This window comes from Cydia splendana, chromosome 16 (assembly GCF_910591565.1).
Source record: "Cydia splendana chromosome 16, ilCydSple1.2, whole genome shotgun sequence".
NCBI lineage: Eukaryota > Metazoa > Arthropoda > Insecta > Lepidoptera > Tortricidae > Cydia > Cydia splendana.
Genome location: NC_085975.1, coordinates 13,605,670 through 13,627,913, shown reverse-complemented (window position 1 = coordinate 13,627,913; position 22,244 = coordinate 13,605,670). Strand labels below are relative to the sequence as shown.

Here is a 22,244-nt window from a genome sequence, read left to right as displayed (position 1 = left end):
TAATATCACTAAAATAAACCAGGCCAAAACACTACACATATTAAACACAATTAAATCACAAACTAATTAATTTTCACTGGAAACAACTCAAGACTTTACAATCTTTAAGACTCTATTGATTTATAACTTAAACTTCACTTAGTATGTTCTCACACACTAGCGCTTGTCTGAGCACAAATCAATAAATAATTAAAATTCACTAAAAATTACAAAACCACTACGAACAATACTAACTTTACAATATTAATAAGTCTATTGATTTATAATTTAAACTTTACTAGTACAATATTAAATACTAGCACTTGTCTGAACCACAAATCAATAAACAACACTAAAATAATTAAACCCACTAAAATTAACACAATTTAAATGTACTTCTCTAAAATTATTCAAGTAAAACCCCACAACAAATTACACTATATTATGCTCCAATCCAAACTCTACCAGCATCATGAGAAACTAGCAAAGTCCAGGTCAGGACACAATATAGGTAACCTAGATAGACCTAGCTAGAGAACCGACGTCCGACGGTTTGCGGAAGGCAACGAAGAATGATCCCGTAAGGGACTCTATTGATCCCTACCTTAGATCCCGTCATCCCTGCTATTTCCCACTTTCTTGTACGTCATTGGTTTCCCCATAACCAATACTGAATTTCATAATTTCGTACAATCCTCTCACTAATTACACCTTATTTCCTAATTAAAATAAGGTCCAAATTGACCTACTTTTGGGTGTGGTTTAAACTATTTCTTTACGCCTATGGGATTGACATTACTGTTTTTATTCTAACCACCGTTTGTTTTTCTATATGAAACATAATGTAGAGCCCCGCCCTTTGTTATTTCTTTATAATATGGTTCAATTTTGCATAGAATATTTTAACCAAAACAAACATTATTCATTCAATTTTACGATGACGTGCGAAATACAAGTCGACACACTTGAAACATAAGAAACCAAACTGATTTTAACAGAATTTTTATACTATAAAGCTTTATGACATTGAAATAAAGTTCAAATTATTTTATGAGTAAGTATCTTAATATATTGGTTTACTATTAATCACTAAGCTCTCTAAAACTATATCTAGAATTGGCCCCCTTGAGATATGAGAAGAAATATAAATACTTAAATTACCGTGGGACACAATATTGGAATAAAAACCGACTTAAAAATAGAACAATACTATGTTCACATATAATGTTAACATGGAAAGGAGCCTTTGACATGTTACAACATGTACCTATCCTTGTTGTCATATTTATTTATACTTGATGTTTAAGACCTGCGACATTCCCAACTCTGCATGATTCCGTATGAAATATTTTATTTATCCTTTGGTTAAAATTACAGTGGTCTTTGAAAAAACAAGTTTTTCTTCGCATTCATTGTCTTTGAGGTGAAGGTCTAAGTAGGTGTAACTATGTCGTTTTATCGTTAATATCTGGGAGACGGAGCTTTGCTCGGAAAACATAAAAACTCAAAAATGCGCGTTTTCCCAGAGATAAGACCTAGCTAGATCGATTTATCGCCCCCGAAAACTCCCATATAGCAATAAATAAACAAGAATTGCTCGTTTAAACTAATGTGTAATATTACTAATGTATTTTATTATTTTATGTGATTCCATTAATTATATTTTTTTGTTATGACTTTGTTAGTTTCAAATATTGTAGGTATAAATTTTGCATGCCAGCTACTGGTGAAATGTGTGCTTCAGTTATAATTGTTGACCATCTATTGTACCATGTTTTAAGCAAAATAAATGATTTTTATGATTTATGATTTATAAAGGTAAGATTAGATAGATAAGATAAAGCCAACTTACAACATATGTCAAAAATGTGTATGTTTTTACAAATTTATATTTCTATAAAACAAACATTGTGCAACGTTAAGAAAGAGGGTATGTGCTTCCTTTTTTTGTACATATATTATTCAGTACTCTCGATATGTGCAGTCGTGCAATTCTCACGAAACATCGAGTAGGTATGAATGTTGCCAAGTAGGCCAAGTAGTCGAGCCTTCTTTATTTTTATTTTTTATTTAGTTATTTATTACACAAGAAGTTTTTTTTTTGTTATGGATAAAGCTCCTTAATAAAACTATTGATATTTCGCGACAGGTTTCTTGTTGTACTTGAAATTCACTTAGCGTCAAGTTACTTTACTGGGCATTGACCCAGAACAACATTATATAACCGCTCCCTTTAGCCATGGCCGCTGCATTTATGACATAGGTGAATATTTATACATACACTAGCGACCGGCCGCTGATATCTTGATATTTACCAGTCGGTTTTCGGTGAAGGAAAACATCGTGAGGAAACCGGACTAATCCCAATAAGGCCTAGTTTACCCTCTGGGTTGGAAGGTCAGATGGCAGTCGCTTTCGTAAAAACTGGTACCTATACCAATTCTTGGGATTAATTGCCAAGCGGACCCCAGGCTCCCATGAGCTGTGGCAAAATGCCGGGACAACGCGAGGAAGAAGAAGAAGACTAGCGACCGGCCCCGTCTTTGCACGGGTTAAAAAATTATACAAAAACCTTCCTCAAGAATCACTCTATTGATAGGTTAAAACCGCATGAAAATCCGTTCGGCAGTTATTGAGTTTATCGCGAACATACAAACACACAAACAGAGAGACGCGGCGACTTTGACTTTGACGGTGACTTTGTTTTATAAGGTGTGATGATGCTCTCCTGACCGATTTCGGCCACAGCGACTGTGTGCGCTGGAGCGGGCAACATCTAACTCGTGTTATAATACCGACCACTGACTAACAGGCCGCCGGACGATATCGGCCTGTCAGTTATAACAACAATTTGACAGCTCCGAACAACTGATAGGCCGATATCGTCCGGCGGACGGGTAATCAGTGGGCCCCTTTAGAGTGTAGCTGATCCACTATCTAGTGCGCGCTTAGGTGGTTCCCGTACCGTATCCTCATGCTAAATACTCGAGCGCATTTTGGGCACGTGAGCGCACCACCTATATAGTTGTAGGGAATTGAGGTTGGCGGCCGAGCCAGGGCTGATTTAGACGATGCGTGAACTCGCATGCGAGTCTCATACCATTGCGGGTTTTGATCGGTCGGTTGAATTGGACGTAACCAACAGTCCGCAAATGTAACTAAAATCGCATGCGAGTTCGCACGCCGTCTAAATCAGCCCTAAGCTCATCTCGTTTCCTGTCGAGCTCACTGCGGCGTTCAGTCTCAAAAGTCGTTCAGTTTCGCTAACTCGATCATGAATAAGGTGTAGTGATACCTAATACTTATCTCATTTAATTAAATGAGTTACGTCTATGTTTTGACGTAAAATATATCCCTCATCTGTGTAGGTATAGGTATACTGGAGGTTCATGAATCTCAAAAACGGTGATTTTTGTTTTTATTATGAATATTTGTTCGTGGGTTACGTTAGGTTAGGTTACGTTATACGTCACTTCTGGATGAGATTAGCTCAGGACCGGGATAAGTACCGACTGAAATGACGATGATGATATAAGGTGGAATTATGTCAATATATGTAAATTTTTTAGTAATATTTTTTAAATAAGTAGGTACCTATATTTATTATCTAAAATACTCAAAAACTAAGCACTGACTGAGATTAATAACGTATGTACTTACCAAATTTTCATAGCAGATAACTAGAATTGAATTTTTTCGCGTCGTAGTCGTCGTCGATATACGCTTGTTAAATTATGAGATAAAGTTAAGTGACGCCACCTATGAAGAGAATACTGAACTTCAATGTTGTAAGCTACCCTGCTATGATGTGCATTCGGTCTTGGCGTAGTTCTGTGCAAGCTAGATAGATGTCGCTAGCTGAGTCTTATCTAATTAACATAAAACAACCCTGTTATTTCAGAATGTAGTTTTAAAATGAGAGCGCAACTTCTATTGTATGGGAGCGCCTTTTTGGCGGCGGGATCGTGTGACCCCTAAACGTCAAACGCTTTGGATATGGGTTGACAAACCGCCGCTTATGAGCCCCAATGCTGCTCTTTGGCTGTACAAAAGCAGCTCTTTAAGTCACTCCAAAATTAACACTTAGACAACGAAAATAAACCTTTTTGAAAACCAACTTCAAAAATAATAAAATATTATATCTTTAATATGGTGATATGTTGAAGTTGTTATCAAACCAAATCTTCGATACCAAACCAAATCCATCTCTTCCCTTAATTCCACATGCATCCTAACTAAACATCGGAACTGGATTTGCCCAAATTAGGACCGAGTTAGAACTAACTATACTTTTGAACAAAAAAAAATACTAAATCGGTTCACACATGACAGGGTTATGAGGTAGGTAAAAAACATAAAAAACTCGAATTTATAATCTGTTCCTTTTTGGAGTCGGTTAAAAATTAGTAGCTTATTGAGATTCCTGAAACTGGTGATTCCTACTGCGGTTGGCTCTTCTACTCAAGAGTTTGCCTGGCTTAGGAGTTTGCTAATTTAATCTAACCGTGGCCCCAGTAAGTCTTTACACAGTGCAAATTCTCTAGCATCCCTAAGCCACTTATTAGAGCGTTTTCATATTGTCCGATACGATATCGGATGTCGGAAGGAAGTAAAATGTGTGATATATGTGTTTCTCTGTATTTATATACATTTAATAAATCATTATTACTAAAAAACGATAAATAACGCAAAAAGGCGGACTTAATGGCAATGGCACTCTCCTGCTGCTGTTTTTGTCATAGGCGCCTTCCGACATCCGATATCGGAAAGGCGCTTCCGATAAATTCAGCCATGTCACAGCCCCCGTCAGCTGACGGACCGATAATATTTGTTTATGTGCTTATGTGTAGGCAGTGTAGGCATAAAATGCTTGTTGTAGGGTGAGTGATCGCTAAAGACGGCGCCCGGGCGCGCCCCCGCGGCCTGACTACGCGCGGTAGGATCCTACATCCGATATCGGATCGGACAATGTGAAAATGCTCTTAGCCGGCAACTATGCTAATACCTGTTGAGTGGAAACTTGTGGCCGGTAGTTAGCAACATCCGACGCGAGATCCCGCTCTTTGTCTAGTAGCGTAGCGTTGTAATTGCTTAGTGGAAATGCACCGGGGTTAGTACCCAGATAGGTACGCTAGAGATAATACAGTATATATTTGAAAAGTTGATCAAATTCGAGGGGCAAGCGTTTTACCTTGCTATGGGAAAGGTAATGTTAATGTACCTGCAGTCAAAGAATTTGATTTCTGTACAATTATATACCTTGTCAGCATGTCAGTTACGATCAGTGGGAATGCCGCTAAAAATGTCATATACCTAATTGTAACTGTGACACACTTACTACGAAATGGTACAGTAAAAAATATTCCTCGATATATCTTTATCGCTCCAATATGCAAGTGCGATAGAGAGAAATATAAAAAAAATCGATTTTCAGTTTTCAGTGTATCGTCGTACCGATTGTGAATCATGAGGTGTTTTATTCTGAGAGAGAAATACATTTATATTAATACTTTCTAAAGGGATACAAATGATCAATATATAAAAATAACATTTTAGTGCGAATAAATACAAAGTTTTCATACATGACTACCGTATTCTCTTGTTAGAAAAATATTTGCGGGAATTAAATAATTCACCCAAGCTACATGACTATTCATTAGCGCCAGCAACTTTATGATCGTAATATTTGAACAAGAGTTAGTTCTCTGTTGTGTTTCACCATCCTCTTAGTCGATCCCGAGTCCAACGCAGATAGTTTTAATTTTAACAAGCTTTTGTTTAACTTTCTTCATTCGCTTGTCTATCTTATGTTTCTGTTTACTTAGATAAAATAAAGTAGTAAATCTTGAATGAGAATTGATTGATAAAGTTCAATTTAGAGCAATAGAAACCTTACATTTTTATATTATCATCTGCCGGCTGCCCATGATACATCGTTCTTGTGCAAAAATCATCCTGATTCATTTATTTGTACATTAGTACATCCATAAGATCTCAACCATCTTTTGCAAATTTCTTAATACGACCGGCGGCCTAGAGAGTAATTTAGTTTATCGAGTAAACCTGGGGTTTATATGATCATTCATTTTGATAGAATTGATCTCACTAAAGGGACACTAGAGTTAGACTCTACCTCTCTGGACAGAGAGTATTGTAGATAAGAATTGGGCTTTACTTGTTGACGTTGAATAAAAACAAATGAGTGCTACTCATCCAATTTATAATTCTTCATGAGGTTCAGGGTCTGTGACAACACCGTCGACGGCCATTGCAGAGTACTTCTCGAGCAAGCTGTCCCAGAAGGCAGCTCGTTCCCCAAGAGGACCATCTTTCATCCGCGGGGTTTTAGTTATGTGCAAGTATTGCTTTTCTTTAGAATCCTTGTTGACTGGAGTCCATGTTATTATTTTCAAGGTGTCGTCCTGCTCATAGGGTGTAGGGTTGCTGAAATTTTGAATGAATTACTCAATTTACATACCTACGCATTTTTGTAGTAAGTAGAACTTAAATACCTTTAACATTTAAATAGCGCTTATTCTGTGTACTGTTTTAGATAAATCATAGAGGTAGTATAGCAATAAGTACGCACATACTCGTAGCAGTACAAATAATAGGTACCTACTGAAAAGGTTTCTTAAGTGTCAAGTTACGAGTTAGGAAAATCAATTGACTATTGGCTGTAACCACGCGGAAGAATGAATGAGCGCGCCTGTAACTATTTTTTTTTATTTCATCAGCTTTCATTTTGTGATAGTTTTATATGTTTACTGTATAAAAAGACAGAATTCTTACCTGATTTTAATAAAATTGGTCCACATTCGCACCATTTTCCTCAGGAGCTTTATCTCAGCTTGCTCGCTGACAAGTTTCGTGAGTGATTCGTAATTCTTCCTAATCCGACTACACACATGCAGGTAACAGAGCTCGTCTCCCACAGTGGCACCCCAGTTCTTTACGGTGTTAAGGGCTCGACTGGATATGTGCAAGCTGTTCTCATTCAACGCCCCATTAAAGTCGAACATGTAGTAATACAACGGAGAAGACAACTGATCCGCAAGTTTTGCTACCGTATAATCCAATGCGTAGTTGTGCAGTACATCCCCAATATAAACTGCATATTCCAAAATATTCCCAACATGAAAGTAGCCATCTTGGAAATAAAATTCTTTTATTTCTTGCTCCATTTTTTGGAACACTGTACTGTTGCGATTAAATCTAAACCCAGATCTAATTGGAAAGTGAATGAAGAAGTCTTGGGTTAGTTCTACAAGACGCGGCGAGGCTATATAGTGGAACGCTAAATCTAAGCCTTCTCTAGAATTAAAACCAATCAGGATTGGCACGTCATTGATGATGTTGGAGTTATCTGGTAGAGACGTGAGCACTGGGTCAGAATTATCAATCTCAACAACAGGTGCAAATGGAAAAATAGACATTTGCCGTTCAGTTATATCTTCATTGTCAAGAAGGTTCACTTGTTTATAAAACAACTCCTCGGCATCTATTTTTTGTAGTTCTACCAGTAAAGTATGACTGTCATCAGTCTTGATATCAACTTCTTCGCCAAGCATGAAAGCTTTATTCCTGGAATTATTAGGAAAGTATACAGGCTCTAACGCTGTACCACTTTGCATGATCACTCTTGAAAACAAGCCTTTAGCTTTTTCGGAAAACAGCAATATGTGTATTAACGCAGCTCCTCCTCTGCTTCCCATTAACGTCACTCTGTTCGGGTCTCCACCGAATTGCTCAATATTCTCTTTGATCCATTCCAAAGCCAAGATAAAGTCTTTCAAGCCAGCATTAGGAGGGATAACGTCGTCATTAGTATTGAGGTAGCCGAACATATCCAAGCGATGGTTGATTGTCACGACTATGACATCTTCTTCTAAGAAAAAGTCAGGGGAGTAAGTATCAGTGCTGTTGAAACCGGTTCTAAAGTTGTCGTTGTAATCGAAGACGAGGACTGGTGTGGGGCCTTGAAGGGAGGGTGTGTACACGCTGAGGTGGAGACAGTCTTCGGAGCCGGAGAGGCCGATAGGTTCGCCGTTGCGGCTTCGTGAGTTGAACTGCATGCATGTTGGCTTGATTTTGTGACTTTCATATGTGCCTTCCCAACCTTGATGTGGTTTTGGAGGCTGAAAATGTAATGATAATAGTATTAGTATTGAATGGTCCACCTTTTATGAGTGTAACATTTTAAATGTCAACACTGTTTAAAATGGTCAGAAGCTCTTTACGAGCAGTGCTTATCTAATAATGAAACTTCAATTTGGCGTGTAACATTTAGTTTAATCGAATGCTTAAATACCTATTTAAATATATATTCTGACTATTTTCACATGAATCTTACCATAAACCTTAGAGCTCCTATTGGCGGTTCGGCATAAGGTATACCCCTGAATGCATAATAATCTCGTTTATTGAATAACGTTTTATCCAACGTCCCTGACAACACTCCTTGTTTTAGAATCACTTCAACATTATTTTCACTGTAACACGATTCTATAACTAATATTATAGTACCTAAGCAACACAGCACGATATTCAACGTATTTCTCAGTATCATTTTAAGGTTTAAACGATTAGAGTGATTGAAAAAACATTAGTGACGGCGAGTGAACCGGTATGATAAGAAATACTAACGTGTACTTTGTTTATCTACCTATATCGATAACGTGTAAGACGTGTTTCATTGGAATTAAGATTAATCTAAGACATAGTTAATTGAGTTAATTCAAATAATACCATATCGCAAAAAAAATCGGGGCGTAAATCCACATCATTTTTGATGGCCTGTGCCTGTGACAGACGCTGCAAAGCTTTTGTAAGGCTGATAACGATATTTCATATAAGGTGGCGGTACTAGTGCTCGACATGCTAATGCCCTATAGATGACACCCTGCTGTCACCTCTATTGACAATGACTTAAGTTTCAAGATGACATGTATGTACTGGGACCGCGTCGAGCACCAGTAGGTACCACCACCTTACTACATTACCTACCTATGTTGTCGCTAAATTTGACATTCGCGAATATTTATCTGCCGCATATATGGTTGCAACTCACCAATCTCACCATGTTAGAAGTATCTTTACAGTACATTCAAGAGAATTACAGGGTGATTCATGAGACGTGAGCAGGACTAATCCTGCACAATCAGTAACTGATAATTGATCGATCACCGTCGTATTTAGGTGAAACAACCACACTTTTTCCTATTTTTTAACTTTTTGGTGAGGGCAAATTTAATCCTCTACAATCATGGTCACCCTACAAGACCTAATTAGTAAGCATAAAACCTCTTTAATTTTTGATTACGAAGAAAATAAACTGTCAAACTTGAGTGAGATACGAGTTTTCATAAGTAACCAGACCGCGATGACAGTGGTGACATTCAATTTGACACAGAATATCGGTAGTTTAGTATTCTAATTTTAGGGTGACCACGCATGTCGTAAATAAATTAATAACTTTTTTTTTTCAACACGACTCGAAAATTAACGTTAACCTCACTAATACTGATACGAAAGTGTTGCTTATCATTTACGAAATGCGCAGTATTAGTCCTGCTCACGTCTCCTGAATCACCCTGTATAATTTATAAAGGGTGTTTTGAAACAAAAAACTTGCTATAAACTTTTAGGTATATAGACATTATTTTAAACACAACATTTATTTCTATAATTCGTCCTTAACATCTTGCACAACCCCGTTGACAGCCAGAGCTCCGTACTTGGCCATCCAGTCGTCCCAGAAGTTGACGGTGTCGTCGTAGAGTCGCTCGGCCATCGTCAGCTCGTCGCTGATCACCAGACACTCCTTCTTCTGATGCGAGGCGGGATGCCAGTTGAACTCGTCGCCCGGTGGGGTTGGGTTACTAAAATGTAATAAATAAAATTGCATTTTTTGCCGTTGCATAATTAAGATATAGGTTATCTAACAGGTAAAGACGATACAAGTTACGACAAAAATTAAACTTTTAGGGTTATAAGACTTTTCCCGAAACTACAGCACATGTGTTATTCTGCTACAGTTATTATATATATTATGCTCTTAATACTCTACAAGTGAAAGCCACTGTAGCAAGGATTCTATGTAGCAAAGAAAGGACAAACGAATAACCTATATGTGTGTGCTGCTGTTGCAGAAATATCGAATGTACCTAAAATGGGTTGCTTATCTACATGCAGTTTGGAATGTCAGAAAAATCATGCTTTTCTACAGATTTTTTGGAAATAATGAGGAATTTGTTTTCTTACCCAGTTTTCGCGAAGTTTGTCCACAATCGGACCATATTTTTCAAAACCTTGATTTCCTCTGACTCTTCGTCTTTTAAAGCCCTAGTGTAGACTTTTCTTAAACCATTGCATACAAACAAGTAACAAAGTTCATCTCCTGTTGTAGCACCCCATGCCCCATCAATACTTTGTGCGTTTTCCAAAATCAGTTTCTTTCTTAAATTCAGCTCTCCGTTGTAATCAAACATGTAATAGAAAACGGGGCTGCTCGAAGAATTTGTGTATTTTCTCACAGCATAGTCCGTGGGATAGAATGACATAATATCTCCAATATAAGTTACGTACTCCCCTGGTTTACTGACTTTAATGTAACCTTCGTCGAAATAGTAATCCTTGATGTCTTGGACAGCATGGCCATATATATTCTCGTTTAATTTAAAATGATAGTCAACTCGAATAGGAAATAGCATAAGGAAATCTCTGTCAGCAAAAGTGAGGTATTGAGGTTTTTGCAGATAGCGTTCTGAGATCTCCAGACCTTCTCGAGAGTTAAACCCTATCATGACGGGTACTCCTAAATCAATCGGTTTGTTGTCTGGCAGCTCAGTTATTATGGCGTCAGGGTGATCGTGCTCGATGACCGGCCCGAAAGGAGGAACACCTCGTTGGATAGCTCTTGCTTCATCTGCATGGACGGCGTAGGGTTCTGCCTCCACAAGCTTCACGGCAGGGATAGCAGCCAACCGTTTCAGCAAGTAGGAACTTGTAGCTGTCTCTTCCTCCAGCGCTTTAGAATACTCTATGGCCTTTTCTCGGCCTTTGTTGTTGAAATACATCGAGCTCCACAGTGTCCCACTTTGGATAATAGCGGCACTAAATAAGCCCTTTGCTTTCGGCGAATGCAGTAAGATTTCTACTAACACGCCTCCAGATTGACTGCCCATCAATGTGACTCGGCTGGCGTCACCTCCGAAGTATTTAATATTGTCCTTAACCCAATTTAATGCCAAAATTACGTCTCTCAATCCATTATTGCCGCGTAGTAAATCGTCCTCATAAGACAGGAAGCCAAGGGCACCAAGTCTGTGGTGAATATTGACTAAAATTACATCTTCCTTCATGAAAAAGTCCGGACCGTATTCTCTGGAGCCATTATAGGCGCTTCGAAATTGTTCGCTGTACAGGAACACTATAACGGGCAAGTTGAAGTCGCTCGCAGGAGCCCTGGGAGTGTGGATGCTAAGGTTTAAGCAGTCTTCATCCCCGCTGAAGCCTCTGTTTCTTCTAATATTATTTTGCGCACAGTGTTTCTTTTCTTTTTTTGCTTCTAACACATCATCCCAGCCAGGATGGGGCTCTGGAGGCTGAAAAAGTTATGGAATGGGTTGATTCGGTGGATAAACAAATAAAACCCGAATAAAATACGTGTTGAATCTTTTTGAGACTAAAACGCTTTCACTAAATCTGATACTGACTATTTTTTAGGGATGGGTGTTTAGGTAACGGCTTTTTTCACTTACCATGAATCTGAGGCTGCCGACCGGTGGTTTAGCATATGGTATACCTGCGAACGTATAGTACTTCTCATCTTGGAATATAGACGGCACTTCTTTACCCTCCACCTTTCCCGAATTCGTATTTATGATCAAATTTCCTTTAATTTTATGCACGAAGCATAAAATTGCAAGGTAATAAAATAGATATGTTTTATGTCTCATGTTAAAGCCGGTTGTCAAATTTATGAGTCGTGAATATTGATATCATTATTTGTTGGACGACTGACGTGTCCTAATGATACGTGTGCGTTAATCTTTCTTGCTATACTTACTGGTTTATCTATAGTGTGAACGATAGTGGCATTAATCGATATCAATTAGTATAGGTAAACGTTACCTAGTGGTTTTAAAATACGTAAGTACCTATACTTTTTATTATACTTATTTTTGTTTATTAACATACCTGGTTAACTTTGTCCCATTATATTTATTATTTATTAAGGTACATCCATTTCATATGTACGAGTAACATTCAGACGAAAGTGGACCGTTTTGCCATACAAACGTAGGTAGTCCATAATATCCAGAAAGGAAAATGAGGACTACGTTTTTATGGAGAAGGTCATCCCTTATCCTCTAGGAAATAACCCGCAATAACAACTACACTCAATAATTGAGTGACCAAAAAGATATTGTTATTTGTTTTACAAGGGGGCAAAGTTGTTGTTTAACCGCTCGTGCTAATATTGATACCCGACCAAGCGAAATATTCCAAAATTGAACCACGAGCGTAGCGAGTGATTCGAATAATGGAATCTTGAGCGTTACGAGGGTTTCAAAGCACGAGGGTAAAACAAAATTTGCACCCGAGTGAAACACAAAATTTTTCAACACACCAACCCGAAGAATATTTTAACTGTAAGATATCAATGAAAACAAACCAAATCAAATCCAAATGAATGTTATTAAATATTTATCATTCAAAATCATCATTTAAAAGTCAATTCAACCAGCAAACATAAGAAAACAACTCATAATTTGCATTTGATTCCTTTGCCTCACATGTGAATAAAATGCAACTTTGCTATCGGTTTTTGAACAATCAAGAGAGCCTTTACCAGTTGGTGTGGTGAAAAAAAAATTGAGTTATTTATTTGTTATACGCGAAGGCAAAGCATTTGATATTTCGTGTTCTGAATTCGGAATTAAGTACCTTACCTAATCCTAATAAATGTACATTAAGAACATTTGAAGTAATCTGACAGGGTCACAATGAAGTAAGGGTTCCAGAGGATCTAGATATATACAACTGTTTAATGAGTTTAGAATTTAATAGAATTCTCCCTCTTTAAGTATATTCGTTAAAGCTGAGGTGGTCCTTTTGGATACTCTCTCACAAACATCTTTTCATTATTATACATACAACAAGGTTTAGGGCCTAACTTTTGGATTAGCGCTAGCCTAGAAATTAAAGGCTATTAGTCTCAACGCTAATCCAATTATACTCGTCTGTTTGTACTAAAGTCTATACTTGAACTGCTTGAACATACATACAGTAAATATACTGACAAAATATGTGCTATATTTGACAATAAACTGTAAATCAAGTAAAATCCCAATCGCAAAAAGCAAGGAAGTACTCAATAAAACAATCACAAAACAACAGAATCAAAGCTCGTATTTATTTGTCTCAGCGGCAACCGTCCCTCGGCCTCGGCGGGCCGCGCGCCGCTTCCCGACGAATCGCTCCCAGAATCGGAATCGGTTATTGATTGAGTTACGTACTTCCAATTGTTTGTTGATGTGGAGATAGTCTTTAGTTTCACTGTAAGGGGGCCATTTGAGGTCTAGCACGGTGTCGCCGTCTGGTGTTGGGTTTCTGTAACGGTTATACGGATTGTATTCTGTTCGTCCGGTGATGTGGATAAATGTGTTTAGGTAAAGCCTCGAAGCGGTGTAGAAACATACAGTTTTGAATAAATACTAATTGTGCAATATGTATTGCACTATGCCTGACTGTTCTTTGTACAGATAATTAATTACAATATGTTGCCATATGATTAAATAAATAAAAAGTAGTATTTTGCTCGATATGGATGGGTTTGTTGTTTCGATGTACCTACTAACCCCCTTATTCATAAACGCGCTACAAGCCTCAATTAGCTAATAATCGTTTGTAAGAGGTCGATCGAGGCCTCAATTAGCTAATAATCGTTTGTAGAAAGGGATAAAACATAATTTAACTAAATTAGGCCCGTAAAGTTTTATGAATAAGGGGGTATGTAAGTAAATAAAAGTGTCTCTAGCTGTGTGTCAAAAGTAAGATTATTATAAGATACGTGTAAAAAACATTACATATAAAAATCATACTTAACTAAATTTAATACAGTAATAACTAATAAACAACTAAGCACTTAAGTAGTAAATATTTACCCGTATTTTACGAAATTACTCCACAGCCTCACTAATTTCCGAGAAACGTTAATTTCCTCTGTTTGTTGTTTGTAGTATTTCGCATATTTCTTCCTTAATTTGGGGCAAACGAATAGGTAGCAGAGCTCGTCCCCCGCCGCCGCGCCGGCCGTGCCCTCTGACACCGACGAAAGCTTCAATAAATTATTTTTATTCTCGCTCAAATCGCTGTAATAGTCAAATTGGTAATAAAACACCGAACTCGAAGAAATATTCGCGTATTTCTCCGCCATAGCGTTCACAGAGTAAGCGGTTAATACATCTCCTATGTAAGTCACGTATTCAGGCACACTACTAATCTTAACTTTACCGTCGAAGTAAAATTTCTTAACCTCTTTTACAGCTTCTAAGTAACTATCGCCGTCAGGATCGAATTTAAACTCGACGCGCCTCGGTAACAGCAAAGGAAAGTCTTTCTCGAGGAAACTTAAGTACTGGGGCTCTATGAGATACTGCAGAGACGGTTCCAGGTCCTCCCGAGAGTTGAATCCAATCAAAACAGGCGTGTTCATTTTACTGACCCGTTCGGGGTACTCGCTCACTAGACTATCCGGATGGGTTTCGACTACAGGTCCGAACGTAAGCGCACTTCTTTGATGCTCCTTTGTGTAATCTTTAGGATTGGCAGCAATTTCTTGAGCTAGTAAAGTCCCGGGGGAAATTTCTCTCAGTTCGGTTAGTAGGCGTTTGCTGCTGCTTGTGCCTCTCCCTGACAGCTCGCCGAGGCGAAAGGCGCGTTCTAGAACGTTTTCTTGGAGATACATAGTGCTCCACGACGTACCGCTTTGTAAAATGGCCGAATTGAATAATTGGTTAGCTCGCGAGTGTATGAGGAGGTCGGCCGCGGCCGCGCCTCCCTGCGACCCCATCAATGTAATTCGTTTAGGATCACCCCCGAAGTACACCGCATTATTTTTTATCCACTCCAAGCCGGCAACGATGTCTTTTAATCCCGCGTTCCCGGGCATAATGTCGTCTTCCAGCGAAAGGAATCCGAACAAAGTCATGCGATAATTTATTGATATAATAATGACGTCTTCCTCGATGAAGAAATCCGGCCCGTAATCTGGTTTATCCAATGAATACCTGAATCGGGAATTTTCGAGGAAAACAATAATAGGGCGCTTGTTTTCGTCTATGGCTGGAGTGAAAATGTTTAGGTAGAGGCAATCCTCGGCGCCAAAATAACTGTAGGGTAGCACAGTTTTGAAAACATGCTTGAATTGATAACACGGTTCCTTGTACGTAGTGGTATTTAGGATTCCATTCCATGGTTCTATTGGTTGCGGGGCCTGAAAAGCAGTAAAAAGAAAACAACTTTATAATACATAACAAATATAATACCTAAGTACATTACCCACGACGTGCCCACGACGTTTATAACGGTCGAGACTCGTCAGACGTCTACGACTCTACCTACATACGTACTTTTAACCTACAAGTATCTAAAATTAATTTACATTGTATCACAACAAATATATTGAGACGTAACTGAAGAATTGTAACACACTCAAGAGCAATGAAAACGGGGCACTTCGTTTCATACTACTACTATCTTATTCCTCCTATATAATTTAATTAAATTACTTTTGAAAAAAATCAAGAGTTCACAGCTTGTGACATCGTAAATGTTGTGAATAAATCAAATTAAATTTTACTGGATGTATGACCGCGATATCCCGAGTCGAATACCGCTCCAGTGCATAATTATTTTAAAACAACATTCTACCAGAAACCGGAGCGTTTGAACAGGCGGCGCAGCATAAGGTATCCCCATGAAGGCGTAATATTCCACATCTTTCAGCAACGTCCTTAAAACTTTGCCGGTCACTATTCCGTGAGTAGTTTCCACCAACGGATGGCTGTATACACTAACTATAATTGTTAAAAACACATAAATACACTGATACATTACAAGGGTCACAAAGGTAGTGTTAAATTATCGACTTTGAATGATAGCTGAGCGTTATTATCGTTTGTATCTTTATGGCTGTCCTAAAACTTTATTATTGTAGTAATCGCTAACTGTAGTAATAGGTAATCGCGGTTCCTGTATCAATTAATTTCCGTTTCATATTTATTATGCATGTTTGCAGACAATGATAAGAAATTGCGAAAGTGTGGAAGATAATATGTCAAAATTCAATCTATCTTGTAAACAATTTATAAATTTATCCATTTGTACACGTAGCGTACCTAATTTAAATAATACACATGTTTTCAGAAACAGGGAAATACTTCTACTGTCTTAACTGCTAAGTAATGAATTATGAGATACTAAATAATTAACGCATTAGACCTTTAAAACGTGCAGTCGATAAGGCTAAAACATCCAAAATGATCTGATACGACTTTGAATGAAATGGTGCAATATTTTTAAACATTTTCATGGTTTAAATATAGTTTACAATACGTGTCCATTGCGATTTAGAACTTGTAGCATATCATATAATTCAATGTGTGAAACATACCGCACTTGAAACCATGTTGTTTCCCATTATAACTTTAGTAAAACTCATTTTGTATTTAAATTTGTTTTCATGGAGTTCTGAAAACATTATAAATTTAAAATCAGACGGAGTTGTGCTCATTGGAAGAAAATTATTAACTTTGTTTGAGAATAAGTCATTTGCGGCGTTTTGGGGTATTCCGTACGCCGAACCGCCGGTCGGTCTGCTGAGGTTTAAGGTAGGCTTGTAGGTACATATTAAATTTATAAGCGTTTCAAAACTGGATAAATTTGATTCTTGCGGGAGACTAAGCGCAAGATTAATCTGAATGAACTTCAAGATGTATCATATTTTAATGCAATTTTTTTTATAATGATTAACCGATTCTGTATTTCAGCCACCGAAGTGTTTGGAAAACCCGACCGAAGGTGTGTACGACTATAGCGTTCTTTACGAAGAGACATGTTCCACTATGTGTGATGAGGATTGCCTGCACCTCAACGTGTATAAGCCTGTCTCTCCGAACAGTACCTGCATTTCCCCCGTGATAGTGTGGATTCAAGAGACCTCTGGATTCCAGCGACCCGACTTCTTTATCGACGAGAACCTCGTAGTGGTCTCGGTCTCTTATCGGACACACATATTAGGGTTCTTGAATACAGAAGACAATTTTGCTCTTGGCAACATGGGTGCCAAGGATATTCTAGCAGCCCTAAAGTGGGTACGAGACAATATCAGCATGTTTAATGGAGATCCAGAAAAAGTAACCGTAATTGGGCACGGGAAAGGGGCGACATTGGTGGCCTCGCTCTTAATATCGAGCGAAGCTGAAGATTTGTATAAAAGGGTCATCATCCAAAGTGGCAGCGCACTTTCACCCGCCGATTACAGGAGTTACAGCTTTGAGATTGCCAACAAGTTGTACAACAACATGAACGGGCCTGTTGACAAATTCAATCGCACAAAACTTTACGATCTACTCTCTAAAGCATCCACCCGTAAGCTATTATCTGCGTCGGAAGATCTCTTCGATAGTACTGAAGTTAGAGATAATCAGAGATTGATCAACGCCTTTGGACCTACTGTGGAGAAAATAAAGAAGCACGCTTTTGTACATAAATTGCCAATAAATATATACAAGCGTCGTATGACGAATAACATTGCCGACGTAATGATGGGGTATACGAACTTGGAATCCCTTTACAAATTGAAAGGCTTAGCGAAGAATCGGAAGCTTCTGAAGTATTTAAATTACAATTTCCAATATTTGGTGCCGTTCGAAGGGGCGGTAGATGAATACGGCTCTAAGAGATACAGAAAGATACTTAGAAAAATAATGGAGTTTTATTTTTTGAACGGAACGATTGGGGAGCAAAGTTTTAGGCGGTACGCGAAATACGTGTCAGACCAAGTTATTTATCCGTTGATTCGGCAAGCGAGATTACACGCTCAAGTGTCGTGTGCCAAACTTTACTTGTACCGGTTCTCATTCAAAGGTGAACTCAATAGCGCTTGGATTTCATCGGTGGGAAATTTCAATTTGTCTGGCGCGACGTTTGGGGATGAAATCTGCTACTTATTCAGATGTAAATCGGCAAATGACATATACAATAGCGGCGAGGGTTCTACTGAAAGGGACTTCATTAAGAAAATCACTAGACTATGGTCCAATTTCGCTAAATACGGGTAAGGGAGGGCGGAGTTTAATTGAATCCGCTCTTAAAGTATTTACATTTCAATTTGTTTAATAAATACACGTTCGTTGATTAGTAACTGGAGGTTAATGCTGTCATTGAGGAAAATAGGTAAAAATGTTACAACTAATTAAATACTTCATGATTAAGATTAATTTCTACAATTCACATTTCGTCATAAATCGCTATTATAGTCTTAGTATTTTCTTTAAATTCGCGTTTTTGTTACCAAGATAATAATATTCATTCTACGTATATTTATAGTTACTGGGTTACGGCATTCCATGCCTACTCAAATGTGATCTTCATTTTATTTAAAAATGTATTTTACAGAAATCCGACACCGCAAGCCGACGCTTCTCAGCTGGGAAATATGCACTGGGATCCATTCGTCGACAGATTCCCACTTAGAGCGTTAAATTTGGGAGCCAAGATCAAGATGGTTGACATTCCTGAACAGAAAAGAATTGAGTTTTGGGATGAACTACGGCAAGAATTTTATCCCGAAAAGGACTGGAAGGACGAACTATGATATAAAACAAAGATTACGAGTAGGTAAAGAGTGGCCATAGTAGAATGTAGATGTAGTTACATTGTCACTTTATCTAATACATTTAAACGAGTAATTCTTGTATATTTATTTATTTATATATATATTTCGGGGTTCTCGCAAACGGCTCTAACGATTTCGATCGGGGCGGAAAAATCGATCTAGCTAGGTCTTATCTCTGGGAAAACGCGCAGTTTTGAGTTTTTATATGTTTTCGAGCAAAGCTCGGTCTCCCAGATATTATTGTTTAATACAGTAAAATATATGAAATCACAACAGTTTTTAATTAATAGTAGTTTCAAGTTATTGTTTAGTTACTAAGCGTCTTAAGCGCTTAGTTACCAAACAGCGTTAACTTGTATTAACTAGGTATACTATAAACGGGCTCCAAATTACCTACTGGAAACATGATTACGTCAACCCTCATTAAACTCCATGGATGTAGCAAAGATTTTGCGAAATAATTAATGCTATTGGAAAGATAACAAAATTAGAGTTTCCTCATAAAATCTCCTCATTAGGTAGGTACTTAATTTTACGAGGAAACTCTTATTATAGTCACAAACTTCTCAATAATATCATATATTAAACGGGAAATTGTTCCTTATTTTTCAGGTTAACGTCATCTGTAGGTAGGTAGGTACTGAACGCCCGATTTTTAGCTGATCCACTGTACGAGTATAACAATAAGAACTTAGTCCATCGCTTTCATCCAATAGCCTAGTTCATTTTAGATTCCATCAACTCTCAATAGTCCATACACCCTAGCAGGTGTTGCCTATGCGTGCGTCCCATGACTCGGGCAAGGGCAGTGTCAAAATGGCCTCTATGTGTTGGCTTCGGTTCCGCGCACGCCTCCGGAACACCATTGTTCCGTGATGGGAAAGACATAGGGTATTATGCTCTCTGTAGGTACATACTTATTTCTTATGGAGTCTCGGGATTTGCCGGTCATAACCGATTGAAAAAAATTGGCAACGTGTTACGTAAATCGTGGCGAAAAATACAAATTACGACATTGACGCGTTCTTCATATTAAGGCAGAAAAGCTGATAACTATAATGTGTCTCATGCCCGATATATAGGGCGACGCCAATAGTCATACACAGATCGAATTCTGCCATTATCTAAATTAATTATTTATATCTATAAGGTGCATTGGGGTAACTTCGAAAGCGGGATAATTTTGAACATGGCAGTGGCTATAAAACCAGAAGCACTTCATACTTTAGCAACACTTACGCTACTGCAACACTTACTAAGGCATCTTGGCTTCTGTTGCTTCAGTAGAAAGTGCTAGTTTTGTAGATATATTTGCGGTTTTCAAAATTACCTCACTTTAGAAGTTACCCCAATGCACCTAACAATCACCAACCGATACCTAACCGCTCATAATATCGGTGATGGCAAGTCGTCAAAAATCCGACCGCGCTCACCATAACGCTCCAGTTCATTAATGGCTAGTCGAACCAATTTGCTAATGGGTTTTTTATGATGCATTCGGTTAAAAGCCATTTTTACAGCCGCTACTGGTATGCATAAACTAATTGCCTATATATGTGTATGTATAATAGGTACGTAATAATTGGGTACAAGTGCGTTGTTTTGGTAAGCCATTTAGGGTATGATAGCAGGTGCCTACTTCAGCTAGGTACATACTTCTATTGTGTTGTGTCCATTATTCCACGATCGCATTTGGTATTTTCTTAATACGTAATACTTACCTAAAAACAAGCGCATGAATTCACTGCCAGCGCGAGCTACGCTGACGCGCTACACTTGTAACGAAAAGCGCCTACGAACAGAGAACCGTGAAGGCCTACCGTGAACCAAGTTCGACGTGTTGCTTCCCTGTCACATTTACGTACAAATTTACATCGCTGTCAGTGAATGTCTTTTGTAGTTTTCAGTAACAGCAAGAGAAGCACCGTTAAAGACAGTTAAATACTCACAATTTCACTCCAAAATTATTTAAATTTAGTACTATTTAGAAACAGTTTTGCCCAAATTTAAACAAGTTTACCCAGTCAATATAGATTTCACCCCAATCTACATAATAATCTACAATGTAGCTTCTCTTAAGCGCCATTTTATGCTCCGTTCATGTCGTATTCATGCTATTCAGCGTAATGCAAGTATGTATGACTCGGCGCGATGGAGATTGAATTAAATTCTCGTATACGCGGAATATGAACGATGATGTAATGTACACTTTTAGCTGATTGTGAGCGAAATATTGCTGTAAAATTACATTGTAAAGGCAAATTACTTACGCAATTTCTTGTTTTAAAATTTAATTGACTCAGAAACGTTAGACTTATTTAAGATATCAATTGTTTTATAGAAATATAGCTATTAGAAGGCTTATGTTTTATCTTTCTTCTCCAGGGCTTCTGCAACGTATCTACTTCCGCAGCTGGGCTGCTCCAGATTTGATTGAAATGTCATTTTACTGGGCCGACCACTCTGATGGTCTCTAATATATTAAGTATCGAATAATAAAAATAAAAAGGTTATGTAACATAATGTATGTATTGTATAGCTATCTACGCATTTTATGTAACAAACCGCAATTAGTTTCATTAAGCCGTTCATAATTTTACACTCGAAAACCATCCTACTTCGTCAGGGTTATCTTAAGGTACCTTCTAATGTTATATAAATGTAAAAATATTATGCTTGACAGTTATTTACGTAATCATGTAATAACTAGGGTTTTAAACATTTGTATAAGAGGGCGAGTTCTATGTCTAAACCCTTTGTTGACATCACAACGTCCAAACCAGAACCCATATCTTAAGTATTATTTTACAGACCATAATAATTCTATAGACGAGGAAAATTGAGTGGGATGTTAAACTTAATGCGCCATCGCCAGAACTTAGCAGGCAGAGATTCAAAATGGCGTCAGATGACGTCACAGTATTTATGGCTACGCGAGAATTGATTCCCGTAAACGTTTATTGCTTACAGTAAAATTGTGGCAAATGGATACTCCACGTATACATTTGTACCTACTAACAGCAACGCTCGTTGATCATCGGTGGACCTTATATCTTAGGAACAAGGTTTATCCTCGAATAGGGTATTTGACTACTAGTCAAATCAGTTTCTTTTTTCAAACTGTCAAACGATTTGGTTACTATGGAATTTAGATAAAACACTAGCATGTGACGTCACAATCAAACTACCTACTCTTTATGGTTTTATACGGGTTTTAAAATAGAAATTGTGTCTAAAAATAACTGCTGTCTACGTTTCTCTATTAATCTTCTGGTGCTTTATTTCATGCATGGTGTAAAATATTTTTTTTAAATACAGTTAAATACCCTATTGTCAGTTGACAGTGTGGTTTGAGCAT

The 22,244-nt window shown here is 37.9% G+C and overlaps 4 protein-coding genes across 4 annotated transcripts; 1 reads left to right on the top strand and 3 right to left on the bottom strand.

The window, feature by feature from the left end:
- Positions 1 to 6,185: 6,185 nt before the first annotated feature.
- Positions 6,186 to 8,734, bottom strand: LOC134798339 (esterase E4-like). Its single transcript, XM_063770746.1, has 3 exons — positions 8,333 to 8,734; positions 6,772 to 8,117; positions 6,186 to 6,423 (listed from the first exon to the last, which is right to left on the bottom strand). Exons 1-3 carry the CDS (start codon positions 8,546 to 8,548, stop codon positions 6,198 to 6,200), a joined length of 1,788 nt encoding a protein of 595 aa, XP_063626816.1. The 5' UTR covers positions 8,549 to 8,734; the 3' UTR covers positions 6,186 to 6,197.
- A 902-nt stretch (positions 8,735 to 9,636) lies between these two features.
- On the bottom strand, positions 9,637 to 12,054 carry LOC134798340 (juvenile hormone esterase-like). Its single transcript, XM_063770747.1, has 3 exons — positions 11,742 to 12,054; positions 10,243 to 11,585; positions 9,637 to 9,860 (listed from the first exon to the last, which is right to left on the bottom strand). Exons 1-3 carry the CDS (start codon positions 11,937 to 11,939, stop codon positions 9,662 to 9,664), a joined length of 1,740 nt encoding a protein of 579 aa, XP_063626817.1. The 5' UTR covers positions 11,940 to 12,054; the 3' UTR covers positions 9,637 to 9,661.
- A 1,203-nt stretch (positions 12,055 to 13,257) lies between these two features.
- LOC134798341 (juvenile hormone esterase-like) lies at positions 13,258 to 16,191 on the bottom strand. Its single transcript, XM_063770748.1, has 3 exons — positions 15,919 to 16,191; positions 14,151 to 15,481; positions 13,258 to 13,596 (listed from the first exon to the last, which is right to left on the bottom strand). Exons 1-3 carry the CDS (start codon positions 16,099 to 16,101, stop codon positions 13,386 to 13,388), a joined length of 1,725 nt encoding a protein of 574 aa, XP_063626818.1. The 5' UTR covers positions 16,102 to 16,191; the 3' UTR covers positions 13,258 to 13,385.
- Positions 16,192 to 16,520: 329 nt separating this feature from the next.
- Positions 16,521 to 18,878, top strand: LOC134797904 (venom carboxylesterase-6-like). The gene is made up of 3 exons (XM_063770249.1): positions 16,521 to 16,877; positions 17,037 to 18,325; positions 18,667 to 18,878. Exons 1-3 carry the CDS (start codon positions 16,674 to 16,676, stop codon positions 18,863 to 18,865), a joined length of 1,692 nt encoding a protein of 563 aa, XP_063626319.1. The 5' UTR covers positions 16,521 to 16,673; the 3' UTR covers positions 18,866 to 18,878.
- The last annotated feature ends 3,366 nt before the right edge of the window (positions 18,879 to 22,244 follow it).